Source organism: Puma concolor, chromosome A2 (genome assembly GCF_028749965.1).
Source record: "Puma concolor isolate L17-30 chromosome A2, mPumCon1.1.hap2, whole genome shotgun sequence".
In the NCBI taxonomy this organism is placed as follows: domain Eukaryota; kingdom Metazoa; phylum Chordata; class Mammalia; order Carnivora; family Felidae; genus Puma; species Puma concolor.
Genome location: NC_141668.1, coordinates 76,263,159 through 76,278,138, shown reverse-complemented (window position 1 = coordinate 76,278,138; position 14,980 = coordinate 76,263,159). Strand labels below are relative to the sequence as shown.

At 34.2% G+C, this 14,980-nt stretch overlaps 1 protein-coding gene across 2 annotated transcripts in view; it reads left to right on the top strand.

The window, feature by feature from the left end:
* Positions 1-14,980, top strand: part of CFAP69 (cilia and flagella associated protein 69) — a 62,674-nt gene that overhangs the window by 45,941 nt on the left and 1,753 nt on the right. For both annotated transcript variants that reach the window (XM_086696543.1, XM_025929744.2), the window contains exons 16-21: positions 3,216-3,297; positions 6,215-6,407; positions 9,346-9,483; positions 10,109-10,185; positions 11,510-11,707; positions 13,415-13,501. In XM_086696543.1, the coding sequence (XP_086552669.1) occupies positions 3,216-3,297; positions 6,215-6,407; positions 9,346-9,483; positions 10,109-10,185; positions 11,510-11,707; positions 13,415-13,501 (775 nt within the window). The remainder of the gene's footprint in view (positions 1-3,215; positions 3,298-6,214; positions 6,408-9,345; positions 9,484-10,108; positions 10,186-11,509; positions 11,708-13,414; positions 13,502-14,980) is intronic.

Below are 14,980 nucleotides of genomic sequence, written 5' to 3'. Positions count from 1 at the left end.
TTTGGCCTGGTCTGGAAAAACACAAGCATCTACTTTTACTCACACAGTTCCTCACTCATTTCCTCTTTGAAGAGTCAAAAACCTATTGATTAGGTATTTCCTAACCAATATTTTTCCCCAAATGTCTTAGCATTCCTAAAGAGCAATAAATAAATAAATATTGCTTTTCTTAACATTAATTTATGAAATTTTGTCTTGGAGAAAATTACTTGAGTTTCAAATATCATTAACATTTAACATATTTCTTTTTTTCTGCTTGGGTGGGATTCATGACAGCCCCACTGCAGCATATCTGGGGGGAAAAACTGACTATAGATCTAACACAAAGAGCAATGAGAACATCTTTTGTTACAATATTTGGTCTTTTATTCTCAGTTCCTGTAATAGCTCCAGAGTAATAACTTTTGAAGGCTGTGTCTTTTGTTATATATAACAAGCCCCTTTCAACCACATCTGAGTTTATGTCAATGAGGTAGTTTTTGGAGAGCGCCTAGATAACCACAGGATGGGGGGCTGGTTCTGCCTACAAGGTCACAAACAAGTCTTAACAAATTTAAGAAGACTTAAATCATTCAAAATATCTTTTCTGACCACAATGGAAGAAAACTAGAAATCAATACCAAATGGAAATTAGGAAAATTCACAAATGCATGGGAATTAACACACTCTTGAACTACCACTGGGTCAAAGACAAAAGCAAAAGGAAAATTAGAAATTTCTCAAGACAAACTAAAATGAAAGTACAGCATAATAAAACTTATGTGATACAGCAACAGCAGTGCTAAGAGGGAAGTTTATGGGGATAAATACCTAGATAGAAAAGAAGAATGATTCAAACAACCTAACTTTACACATAAAGGAACTAGTAAAGGAAGAACAAACTAAGCTCAAAGTTGGCAGAATAAAGAAAATAATAAAGATTAGAACAGAAATAAATGAGGGATTGGGAAGAAATCCAGAAAAATAAGAGCTGGTTTGTTTTGAAAAGATATCAAAGTCTACAAAGCACTAACTAGACGAAGAAAAAGAAGGAAGATGATTCAAAATAAATGATGTAAATGAAACAACATATCACAACAGATGCCATAGAAATAAAAAAAGATCATAAGGGATTATTATGAACAACTCTATGCCAACAAATTGTACAATATAGAAGAAATAGATAAAATTCCTAGAAACATACAACCCACCAAGACTGAATCAAGAAGAATTAGAAAGCCTGAAAAGACCAATAACAATAAGGAGATTCAATCAGTAATCAAAAACCTCCTGGAACACCTGGGTGGCTGAGTCAGTTAAGTGTCTGACTCTTGATTTTGGCTCAGGTTATAATCTCCCAATAGTGAGACTAAGCCCGTGTTGGGCTCTGTGCTCAGCGTGAAGTCTGCTCAAGATTCTCTCTCTCTCTTTCTCTCTCTTCCTCTGCCCCTCTCCCCAGCTTGTGCTCTCTCTCCCTCTCTAAAAAACAAACCTCCTAACAAAAACAGCTCAGGACTTGAGAGCTTCACAGTTGAAATTTACCAAACATTTAAAGAAGAATTAATACAATCCTTAAATTCTTCCAAAATATAGAAAAGGGAACACTTCCAAAATCATTTTATGAGGCCAGCATCACCATGATACCAAAGCCACACAAAGATACTATAAGAAAAGAAAAACTACAGAGCAATATTCCTGAGGATCATAGAAGCAAAAGTCCTATAGAAAATATTAGCAAACTGAATTCAACAACAAATTAAAAGGATCATACACCATTACCAAGTGGGATTTATCCTTGGCATGCAAGAATTGCTCAATACAAGCAAATCAATCAGTGTGATATACCACATTAACACAATGAAGAACAAAAATCACAATCATCTCAGTTCTAGAAAAAATGCATGTGACAAAATTCAACACCCTTTCATGATAAAAACAAACTCTCAACAAATTAGGTAGAGAAGGAACTTGCCTTAACACGATAAAGGCCATAGATGAAAAACCCACATTATACTCAATGGTGGAAAGCTAAAAGCTTTTCCTTTAAGATCTATAACCAGGCAAAGATACCCACTCTCACTATTTCTACTCAATACTGTAAGTACTAGCCAGAGCAATTAGGCAAGAAAAAGAAATAAAAGGCATCTAAATCAGAAAAAAAGAAGTAAAATTATCTCTTGATGAGCTTACATGAGCTTACATGAGCTTATAAAGTTTCAAGATACAAACTCATCTACAAAAACCAGTTGCATTTCTTTACACCAATAATGAACTATGCAAAAAGAAAATTAAGTAAATAGCATCAAAGAGAATAGCACCAAAAAGAATAAAGTACTTAGGAAAAAACATAACCAAGGAAGTAAAAGACTTAAACCCTGAAAACTATAAAGCACTGATGAAAGAAATGAAAGCAGATACAAATAAATGGAAGGACTTCTTGTGTTCATGGATTGGGATAATTAATATTGTTTAAATGTCATACTAGTCAAAGTGATGTATAGCTCCATGCAATCCCTATTAAATCCTAAAGATATTTTTTACAGAAATAGAAAACACAATCCTAAAAATTCATATGGAACAACTAATCATCAGGAAAATGCAAATCAAAACCACAATGAGATATCACCTTATACCTGCTAGGGTGGTTATTCAAAACAAAAATAGGTAAATAGATAGACAGGTAGGTAGATATATAGAGAGAGATATACAGATATAGAAATGTTGGCAAGAATATGGAGAAAAGAGACTCTCTTGACATTGTTAGGAATGCCAAGTGGTGCAGCCACTATGGAAAACAGTATGGAGGTTCCTCACAAAATTAAAAATAGAACTACCACCTGATCTAGTAATCCCTCTTCTACGTATATATCCAAGAGAATTGAAATCAGGATCTTGAAGAAATAGCTGCAGTCCCATGTTCATTGCAGCACTATTCACAATAACCAGGATATGGAAACAACCCAAATGTTCCATCAATAGATGAATGGATAAGAAAATATGGTATATATACACACTATGGAATATTACTCAGCCTTAAAAAAAGAAAATCCTATTTATAGCAACATGGATGGACCTGGAAGACACTATGCTAAGTGAAATAAGTCAGTCACAGAAAACTCTTTCTTATACATGATTTCTCTTAAATGAGGCATCTAACATAGTCAAAAATATAGAAGTAGACAATATATATAGATAGTAGAATCCTTGTTAAAGGAATAACTTCCTTTTTATTTAAGGTGCTGTATTTTGGGATGTTATCCCTTAGAGGATTATTTTCTTGAAAAGGAAGGCATTTTTCTCCTTTTGGATTTACTGGCAGTAAGTATGATTGTTAACAATTATAAAATACTAATAATAATATGTCTTTATTAAAGCTTTCCAAAGCTAAGTGCCACAAAACACTATTCTGTAATTAAATGTGTCCCCAAGTGTTTGTTTTAAATAAAATCTTGGTGGCTCAGTCAGTTAAGTGTCTCACTTGGCTCAGGTCATGATCTCACGGTTCATGGGTTCAAGCCCTGCATTAGGCTCTGAACTGACAGCTCAGAGCCTGGAGCCTGCTTTAGATTCTGTGTCTCCCTCCCTCTCTCCATCCTTCCCCCAGTTGTGCTCACTCTCCCACTCTCTCAAAAATAAAGAAATAAACATTAAACAAAATCTCACCTGGAGATCATAATTTGCATTTGTATAGATAAAAGCTCTGAAAATCCCTCCTCTGAAGAAACCAGTGTACTTAGGTCAGAACTCACAAACACCTAACAGAAGATAATTTGTTTTATGGGATTTCTTTTCCCCACCAACCTTTAAGGAAATAGTGTGTGAAGTGTTAGACAATGTCAAAATGTATAATCATTATTGATAACTTCTAGCTTCTTTTAGTATTAAAAGTTAAGGGCTACATTACACAAAGGAGTAAAGATCAGTATTTTTTAAGAATTGTGTATAGTTTGTAGGTTATGCGAGGAATTAGTATGTCATAGACCATTTCACAGAATGAACAGGAATGGATATATTAAGCCTGTCAGGAAATATAGTTGCCATCTAATACCAATGAAGAATGGCAAAGACCCTCAATTATCCTCAAAGTCATTTTCTACTGGCCTGAATTCTAAGTAAGTCCATAGTCAAGACAATGTGGGAGGAAAAGTTATTTTGGTTTCAGTAAAACTTTGAGAGATATTCTGTCCCTGCCTGTGATTGCCACCATTCATGATTTTATTAACAGAATAATGAACTTACTTGGATTTAGCAAATGTACTACAGTTATTTGTGTCCCTTCATCTCTCTGAAAGAAAATTAGTTGGCATTACAGCTAGGAGAGCAAACTCATTAGATACAAAAAATTACATACAAAACATAAATAATGATAAACTTTGATAAACAGGAATGAATCATGACCAGAAACCCTTGGAAAATTCAGAGATATTGGACATAATATGGAAGGATATATGTGTGGCTCTACTAAATGATGTATATCTCACCATGCTTCTCTGATGAAAGTACAAGTGTGCCCAGAGACACATGGTGATGTGTCAGGAGATTCTCAAAGTCACAGAATTAATTTGGCATATCTTCCAAGAATCTTGTTTTTATTTAGACTCAAAAGTAGGGAGTTATATAATAGGGGCACCTGGGTGGCTCAGTTGGTGAAGCCTTAGGTCATGATCTCGCTTGTGTCCTCTCTCTCTCCCAAAAATCAACATTAAAAAATAATTATAAAATAATAAATTCTATAGGAATATTTAAAACTATATAAAAAGTTCACAGACATTTCTCAATTGTGTTCACTCTCCTTCACCACTAGGGTTTCTCTGATGGAAAGGCATGAAGAAGACTGCTAGGAGAAGCCATATATAGCACAATGGTTATGAGCATAGGCTGCAATCAGTCTGATTGAGACCTCCAATACTTGTTAGCTGTGTACCTTGGACAAGTATTTAACATCTCTGTAATATGTTTCTTCATCTATAAAAGAGATAACAGTATCTACCCCGTGCACTGTTGGGAGATTTATATGAGTGATTATATATGCGTGTGCGTGTGTGTGTGTGTGTGTGTGTGTGTGTGTGTATAGACAGACAGACACATACCCACACATACACACTTATTTGGAATAGTGCCTGACATATTTTTACCATGTAAGTGTTTTCTATTATTATGAATATAATTATTAGATTGTACTCAATGTGGATCAAACCAATCAAGTTAATTACAGATAAAAAATATTCTTTAATGAAATTTTTAGATCAACTCCAACCTTTGACATTTGCCCCTTTTTCCTGAAAGTGATGTATAGGAATAAAAAACTCAATTGAGGGTTCTGCTTAATACAATCTGCTAAAATATTTATTCAGTATGCAATAATTGCTAATTATGTTACATATTATTTAGAACTTTCTATGTGCCAGGCAGTCTTGTATAATTCATCATAATAACTCTTTAAGGCAGGTAATATTATAATCTTTCATTTTATAAAAGAGGAAACTGATAATGTTTGCAGTTCAAACAACAGGTTACATGTTTCCTTTGCTATATTCTATTAGTGGTATACTATGAGTTAATCAACAAAAAATATATTTCAGACACAAATTATTGTGTGGAGGAGGCTATTATTCTGGATGGGCTTTTCTATACCTAAATTTTGGTTTGCTGAAAACTAGTAGCAAAACAAAGGAATATGCTTGATGATTTTTCTTAAATGCTTACTGTTTTGGATGCTGATTTTCAAAATACAAAATTATATCTCATTTGTACCTATTTTCATATATGACTTCCACTTGCAATTATCATCAGTTATTTTCTTAATCACAATGAGATTATAGTTAATATGAGTCTTTATAAACCATAATAAATCATGTAAATTGGAAAGATCCTATAAATACAGTGAACTATGTATAGTACTGTTGCCATTGCTTTACCTAAAATGAACATCTTCATTTATTTTTATAATCTCTCTTTTTCTGACTGAACCTAATCATTACATTTTGGTCATGACATATATTCATGACTATATCAGAATTATATTGAATCTTTTTCTTTTTATATTTTCTAATTCTTAATGTTTGAAAACATACTTTTTAACAAGAGATTGTCCCAAATCATACTTAAGTCTGAATTTTAAGGCAGTCATTTAGAAGAAAGTTACTGATCAGTAATACAAATGTTTGTTTTCTTTTTTGAAGGTAATAATTTTTTAAATTTATTGCATTTTTTCTTTCCTGTTTCCTTGCAAAAGTTGAACCAAAAAAAATTCTGTAATCTAGTACTTGGAATAATGGTTGAATTTTGTGATAATCCCAAAACTACGGCTCATGTTAATGCTTGGCGAGGGAAGAAGGACCAGACAGCTGCTAGTCTTTTAATTAAATTATGGAGAAAGGAAGAAAAAGAACTAGGAGTAAAACGTGATAAACATGGGATGATCATTGGTAAGTGTATTTATAACTGTTATAATAGCAATTAGATGCATATTTTTAATTGAGATATAATTGAATTTTACGTTGCATTAGTTTTTTAGTTTTTTATACATTACAAAATTATTACCACAATAAGTTTAGTTAACATTCGTCACCACACAGTTACAATCTTTTTCTTGTGATGGAACTTTTAAGAACTACTCTCAGCAACTTTCAAATATATAATAAAATATTGTTAGAATAGCCACCACCCTGTTAATTACATCCATAGGACTTCATCATCTTTCACCCATATTTTTAGAAAGAGATCTTTAAGATATGAGGGAAGTATGAGAACTTTCACCCCTTTGTTTAAGGTTCTTTTCACAAGAGTTTGAAGAACTTGCTATCATAAATTCTGAATGAATGGAAGAAAAGTATATTATCAGCAGATTCATATTTTTATAGATATTTTCAGGAAGTGGTATTTGATTATATTGTTTAACTCAAAACAAAACAAAACCTAACACCATGTCCTAAAGAAGTTCCTTTGAGTTACCTGCTTTTACAAATAGATTCAACCCATTTCATTTACTGATAAAATTGGGGATATAAATAGAGTGCCTGTATAGTATTTTGCACATTTCTGTTGATTCATATTCATGCAGTTTACTTTTTTTTTTTTTACAAATGAATAGTCTAATGAATTATTATAAAGTCAACATCTATGTGACTAATACACAGTTTACATTATACATTGCATATGTATATGTAACACATATATAAAATGTTACAATAATTTTATTGCATGTAAGTTAAACCAAAATAGGAATGATTTTTAAAGGAAAAACAAAGAGAAATGATCTATTGTAAACACCCCAGAAAGACCCTACTCATAGACCCTTTCCAAGCACAACTGGATCTCTTCTATTCAATATTGTTCTTAAGATTCATCCACATTAGATTTAAAGCTGTATTACAAAGCTGTGGTCATCAAGACACTATGGTACTGGCACAGAAACAGATACATAGATCAATGGGACAGAGGAGAAAACTCAGAAATGCACTGAACTATATGGTTAGTTCATCTTCAACGAAGTAGAAAAGAATATCCAATGGAAAAAAAGACAGTATATTCAGCAAATGGTGTTGGTAAAACCGGAGAGTGACATGCATACACCATACACATGCTTACGCCACACACAAAAATAAACTCAAAATGGATGTAATACCTAAATGTGAGACAGAAAACCTAGAGGAGAACACAGGCAGCAACCTCTTTGACCTTGGCCACAGCAACTTCTTAGTAGACACGTGGCTGAAGGCAAGGGACAAAAAGCAAACGTGCACTTCATCAAGATAAAAAGCTTCTGTACAGCGAAGGAAACAATCAAAACTAAAAGGCAACTGACTGAATGGGAGAAGATAATTTGCAAATGACATATCTGATAAAGGGTTAGTATCTAGAATGTATACCGAATTTATAAAACCCAACATCCAAAAAACAAATAATCCAGTTAAAAAATAGGCAGAAGACATGAATAAACACTTTCCCAAAGAAGACATCCAGATGGCCAACAGACACATGAAATGTTGCTCAGTATCCCTCATCATCAGGGAAATACAAATCAAAACCACAATGAGATATCACTTCTCACCTGTGAGAATGGCTAAAATTAACAACACAAGAAACAGGTGTTTGTGAGGATGCAGAGAAACAGGAACCCTCTTGCACTGTTAGTGGGAATGCAAACTGGTGTAGCCACTCTGTAGAACAGTATGGAGATTCCTCAAAAAAACTAAGAATAGATCTACCCTACAATCCAGCAATTTCACTATTAGGTGTTTACCCAAAGGATACAAAAATACAGATTTGAAGGGGGTATGTGCTCCCCAATGTTTACAGCAGTATGCTCAATAATAGCCAAACTATGGAAAGAGCCCAAAATGTCCATCAACTGATGAATGGATAAAGAAGAGGTAGTATGTATATATATATACAGTGAAATATTACTCAGCCATCAAAAAGAATGAAATCTTATCATTTGCAATGACGTGGAGTAAAAATATATTGTGCTAATAAGCAACATAAGTCAATCACAGAAAGACATACTATATGATTTCACCCATATGTGGAATTTAAGAAACAAAACAAACAAACATATGGAAAGGGGTGGGGGAAGAGAGGGAAACAAACCACAGGAGACTCTTAATGATAGAGAACAAACAGAGTTGATGGAGGGAGGTGGGGATAATGGGCTAGATGAGTGATGGCTATTAAGGAGGGCACTTATGAGAAGCGCTGGGTGTTGTATATAAGTGATGAATCACTTTTATTTTTTTTAAGTGTATTTATATATTTTGAGAGTGAGAGAGAGCATGAGCAGGGGAGGGGCAGAGAAAGGGAGAGAGAGGATCCCAAGCAGCCTCCACGCCACCACTGTAGAGGCCGACGTAGGGCTTGAACCCCGAACTGTGAGATCTTGACCTGAGTTGAAATCAAGAGTCAGATGCTTAACCGACTAAGCCACCCAGGCACCCCAAAAGTAATTTTTTAATGTTTATTTATTTATTTTGAGAGAGAAGAGCATGAGAGGGGCAGAGAGAGGAAGAGAGAATTCCAAGCAGGCTCTGCCCTGTCAGCACAGAGCCCGATTCAGGGCTCAAACCCATGAACCTTGAGATCATGACCTGAGCCAAAATCAAGAGTCAGACACTTAACTGACTGAGCCACCCAGGCACCCCTAAAATAGTTATTTTGTGAAATTTTCATATTGTACGTAAATAACAAGCTCTAAATTTTGCCATAGAATGGGGAATAACTGGATTACTTATGCTTTCACAAGAATAACCATATACAATGCACTATTTTATAATATATATTCTATGTCTGGAGTAAAATTTCAAATTAAATTAATTTACTAATGTTTTTACCTGTCCTTTCTATGTTTTCATGATATGCAATGAGTAGATACAAAGAAACCTCTATTTACTAGTTTCCAAGAAGAGCAAAAAATCATGCCACTGCCTGCAAACTGCCCAACTATTGCAATTATGGATGTTGCCGAGAATATCAGAGCAAAAATTTATGCTGTGCTGGGCAAACTAGGTAAGAAGCTACTTGTCACATTCATAAGAGCCTCTGTTTTGCAGAGTGTGCAAGTTCATTTTGCTTTGGAGTCTATTTTTCAGACATGATCAAAAAGTCCCCTGATACAGATAAATGCATGTTTCATTGTTACTCTAATGTCCAGCCTACACCCTTGATGAATTACAATCAGAATCTCTGGGTATGGAGCCCAGGCATCAGCATTTTTCAAAGCTCCCGAGGCAGTTCTAGGTGCAGCCAGGATTAAAAGTGGTTAGTTTAGATGATTAGGCTTAAACACAAGAATTCTGAAATACTTGCATTTTTAAAGTCCTTCTTTTTTTTCCCTTTTCTTTTTTTTCTAGTCCTTGCTTCCTATTAAGGGAAAAGGTACTCAAACATTATTCAGCCTCTGAAAATACAGTATCATTGTCTTAACCACAGCAGTGACTCAATAAGGATGACCTGGCAGAGGTTTCTTATAGGAGGAAGCCAAAAGCTCACAAAACTAACTTTTCCATAATCAAGATGAAACAAAAATAACTGTTTGCATTAGTTTTTATGATAGATATATGGGGTTATCATTTTTTTTTTTTGGAATTACTTGCTTTGTTACAGTAATTCTCTCTTTATAAACTTTGTTTAGATTTTGAAAATTTACCTGGCCTATCTGCTGAAGATTTTGTCACTCTTTGTATCATACATAGATACCTTGATTTTAAAGTGAGTACTTTCTTATAATCTTGTTATTACACTCTGATATGACAAAAAAAAATCAATTGGGAAATAAAAGATGTATATTCATAGTTGTAAGCAGTCAACCATGTATTGTAAGCAGTCAACCATGTACTGTATAGTTTTTATTTTCCATTTTGCATCTGATACTGTTCCAGAAACATGCAATTAATTAACTGGCTATTTTCCATAGGATATGATTTCATCTAACTATTTATAAAAGAAGATGGATGTTACTGACAGAGGCATTCAGAAGTTTTACAGAATTTTTAAAATATAATTTCTTCTGTTTATAGAGCATTAGCTATAATTAATTGAATTATTAATGAATTATTGCTTATTAAAATCAATTAATATTTATTAAAGACTTTATTATTAGTTTATATGGTAATCAAATATCAGTTAAAGGATATTAGGTTGCTCACCCTGATGGTTATATCTTTATTGGCAAATAAATGCTTTTGAAGTGTCAGCAGTGTCTTTTTAAGTACATTTTCTTCTAATATTAGTATTATATATTTGAATGTTGCCAATGAATAAACCTATTTTCAAATGAAAACAAAGCTCCTTTTCTTCCCAATCCTGGATATATAAATTTTTCTGCAAATATAAGCATACTCAAGCACATTAATTTCCAGACAACCTAGAATATGAGCTGTCAGTATGATGAAACCATGGAGTTTTAACAGCTTACGATTCAGTCTTAGGTAGAAAATAAGGGGCAAGAGACAGGACTCTAGATTCCCAGGAATCCCCATGCTCAATGTCCTACAAGTTCAGCCTGACTTAGATTTTATTTTTCTTTCAAGCAATTTATATTCTTTATTTTTTATTTAAGTAGGCTCCATACCTAGTGTGTGACTTGAACTCACGACTCTTGAGAACAAAAGTCGCATGCTCTATGGACTGAGCCAGCCAAGCACTCCTTAACTCATTTTTTAATACATGGGTTTGGGGAGGAAAACATCAGTAGTTCCAGAGGATGAGACTAAAGCAGCAGTTTCTGCAACTATGAAAACTGTGACTATAAACCAGAGGGCAGTGACAATGACAGTGAACTAGACTTAGGTAGTAGGGCCTCATCCACAAATACCTTATCACTATAAAACATTTAATAAATTACTTCTGAATACTCAAATGTAACTATTGCCTCAAATTATTCCCAATGCACTTATTCCCAAGTAGTAAGATGGGAAAGGGTGGTTCAGTAGGTGTTAACTTTGGAACAACCACCCAAATAAAGGATTACCTAAAATTATATCATTTATTTTTGGTTAATTTAACTTTTTAAACTTAAACTTTATTATAACAGATTGGAGAAATATGGAATGAAATCTATGAAGAAATAAAATTAGAAAAGTTAAAACCAGTCACTACAGATAAAAAAATTTTGGAAGCTATTACAACAGCATCAGAAAATATTGGAAAGATGGTTGCTTCTCTTCAAAGTGAGATGATTGAAAGCCAAGCACACCAAGATGTGCAAAATGAACAAAAAGTATATGCAAAAGTAAGTCACATATACTTTTAAGGCAGAAGATAATTTCATTGTATAAGCTAGTTGACCAGAGGATATATTTGCCTGACTTGTGTTTCAGCACTTAGAGTTATTGTGTAGTTTTTTCTTATAGTTATTTTCAGTGTTCTTGTGAAATTTTTAAAGAAACCATGGAGTTAAGAGCCTGAGATTCAATTACTATATTCACTATGAATTTATGGCATTGTAATTTGATTTCTACAGGCTTACATTTTAAAAAATAGACAACTGAGATACATTTTTTGAAATGTCAGTTCCAAAAATTGTGGTCTTTTTAAGGGTATACACTTGGCAAATTGTGTCTGATAGTGTATCTCTGTGACTGTACATTTAACCTCTCTGGGAAAGTTGGCCCTCATCCATCCCTCTGTGATAGGCACTTACTGGCATGCCAACCATAGGCATATCCATAAAGCTCCATCCTCATTTCAGTACCATAAAACTTACAATGAATGTTCTATCTAAAAATCCAGAGGTAAGCTGGCCTCTGACTTTAATCAGAAAAACCTTCCAGGAAAATATAAACCATTCTCCTAAAGCTTTGTGTTCAGTCAGAAACTGAATACAACAGAAGTTTTTGAACAAATAGGTTAAGTAGCTATTTAGCTTGTCTCCAGATACAAAGGTGATGCAGATTCCCCACTTCTGGTTGGTGACCCTTTATGATTACAATTAAATGTTTACAACTCTTTAAGGTGATTTCCAAAGTTTTCTATTGTCTGATCTTTCACATAGTCTATTAAACGTTTGTATCTACAGCCTAGTAGGAATTCTGTCTGCATCCACCTGTGAATTCTGCTCCATCTTAGACACCAATTTGCTTGAAAGTTTTAAGAGGTTTTATTGCATAGATGTTGCCATTTAAGTAATTTATTTCTCTTAAGCGGGAGAGCCCTCTTGGAAGTCCTGCTGCCTCATTAGTTCCGTAGAATGGCAGAACGTCTGCTGTGTGGACTAACAACTGTTGATTTGTTGGTTATTTTTGATTTGTTATCATGGCTTTGACCCCATTTATTTTTAAGTAGTTGTTTAATTAAATACTCTTAGGTTCATAATTCATAAATTTAATAATATATGCTAAGGGCATGTGTCCTCTGATTATAATTTAGTAAATAGCCTGTTAAGAATTGTTTCTATAATTTAGAAATAGCCTGCAGTTAGTGGTTACCTCCCTAGACTGCATCACCACAACCAACACGGCACTCTCACAAAACTGCTTGTGTTAAATTGCTACGGTCACAAATTAGCAGTTTTCCTGAAGTAACCTCGTGTAAACTATTATCAGTGGCAGTAGGAATCTCTTTATTTTCTCCCGTGAATTTGCCGTTGGGTCATTTACTTAGCTTGTTCTGGATTATGATGTGTCTTCACAAGTGATAATCACATAAAGCAATCAGTCTTTGGAGAATGATTATTGTTATTTTATATTTTATATTTTTATAACAACAGTTTTATATTACATTTCATGGAAAACAGTTCAAACCTTAGCCACATAGTGAAGGAAGGATTTTTCCTCCATATTTAGACTTTTGCTGAACTCTGAATATTCTAATCCTCTGCTAGTCATTCTAAAATTTAGATTGGCAAAATCTAGGTCTTCCTTCAAAGTAAGGGCTTTAAAAAAGCGCTTTGGTATTCTTCCATAGAAACTGGAATTCTTACTTATCTTTCTCATTTCAGATACAAGCCACACACAAGCAAAGAGAACTGGCTAGTAAATCATGGGAAAATTTCTTGGCCAGAACATCAAATGCTAAAACTTTAAAGGTAGGACTTTTAAAATCTTGTGATATCCACAACAAATAGTCAACTCAGACAAACAGACTTTTTCAGGAATATTCATTTGCCTCTTCTGCTGATCTTTTTTTTTTAATGTTTCTTCATTTTTTTTAGAGCAAGAGACAGAGCATGAGTGGGGGAGGAGCAGAGAGAGAGGGAGACACAGAAACCGAAGCAGGCTCCAGGCTCTGAGCTGTCAGCACAGAGCCTGATGCAGGGCTCAAACTCACAGACCACGAGATCATGACCTGAGCTGAAGTCAGACGCTTAACTGACTGAGCCCCCCAGGAACCCCTTCTGCTGACCTTTCTATAGAATACCAACACTGTTAGATCCTCACACGCAATGTAGGATAATAAGTGAAACTATGCACTTTCATATTACAGAAGACGCTACTTGGGAGTTTTATTTGATCTAGCAATGGGAATCAAGGATAATTTCCTGGATTGCATAAAGGAGATGATAGTTAGCCAGCAATGAGCAGGAGAAATGTGCTCCTACTTTCCACTTTGAGTCTTCTTATTCATTGGTCATTTCATTAAGAAGTAGAGTGAAGGACAGAAAAAATAATTGTCTGTACTCTCTCCCCTAAGGGTATTTCCCTTCCATGACCATCAAAAGTGACGTTATATTAAAGCTTAAATGAGAATTGAGAAGAAACATCCCTTTGGAAAAATGTGATAAGCTGTTTCAGGAATAAGTTAGAAACTAATCTAAAAAGTTTATAATGTTGAATGTTTACTTGAGATATGTGAGAAGCAGCAAGTATTTCCAAAACCTCCTTTTTCTATTAATACTTTTGGATATGCTTGTATGTAAACTTTTTTTATATATAAACTTTTCCCACTTTTTCCATTAATACTTTGGATATGCTTTTATGTAATGTTACAGTTCTTCCACTAGATATGAAATTGTTGAATGTTAAGCTAGGCCCTGAAAATAGTGAAACCACATTAAGGTAGCAAAACCAAAGTTAAGAACAAAAGCTCACTTGAGGTACCATGTCTCCCCCTTCTCAATAAAAATTCTTCCCAACTTATAAAACATCCTCACAGCTATCTGTACTTTTAAGGAATAATTAATGAAAATCATCCCCTCATTTGTTTAAGAATGAAGATCATTTGTTACCTTGAATTTCACCTGTGGCAGTGCTTCAACTATTGAGTTTATAGGTGCAACAGGGGCACCTGGGTGGCTCAGTGATTAAGTGTCCAACTCTTGATTTTGGCTCAGGTCATGATCTTGCAGTACATGGGTTTGAGTCCCACATTAGGCTCTGTGCTGGTAGGGCAGAGCCTGCTTGGGATTCTCTCTTCCTCTCTTTCTGCCCCTCCATGGTTCTTGTGTGTGTGTGCTCACTCGCTCGCTCTCTCTCTCTCTCTCTCTCTCTCTCTCCCCCCCCTCAAAAATAAATAAACTTAAAAATTTTTTAATATAAGTGCAACAAATTATACAATTTATATTATT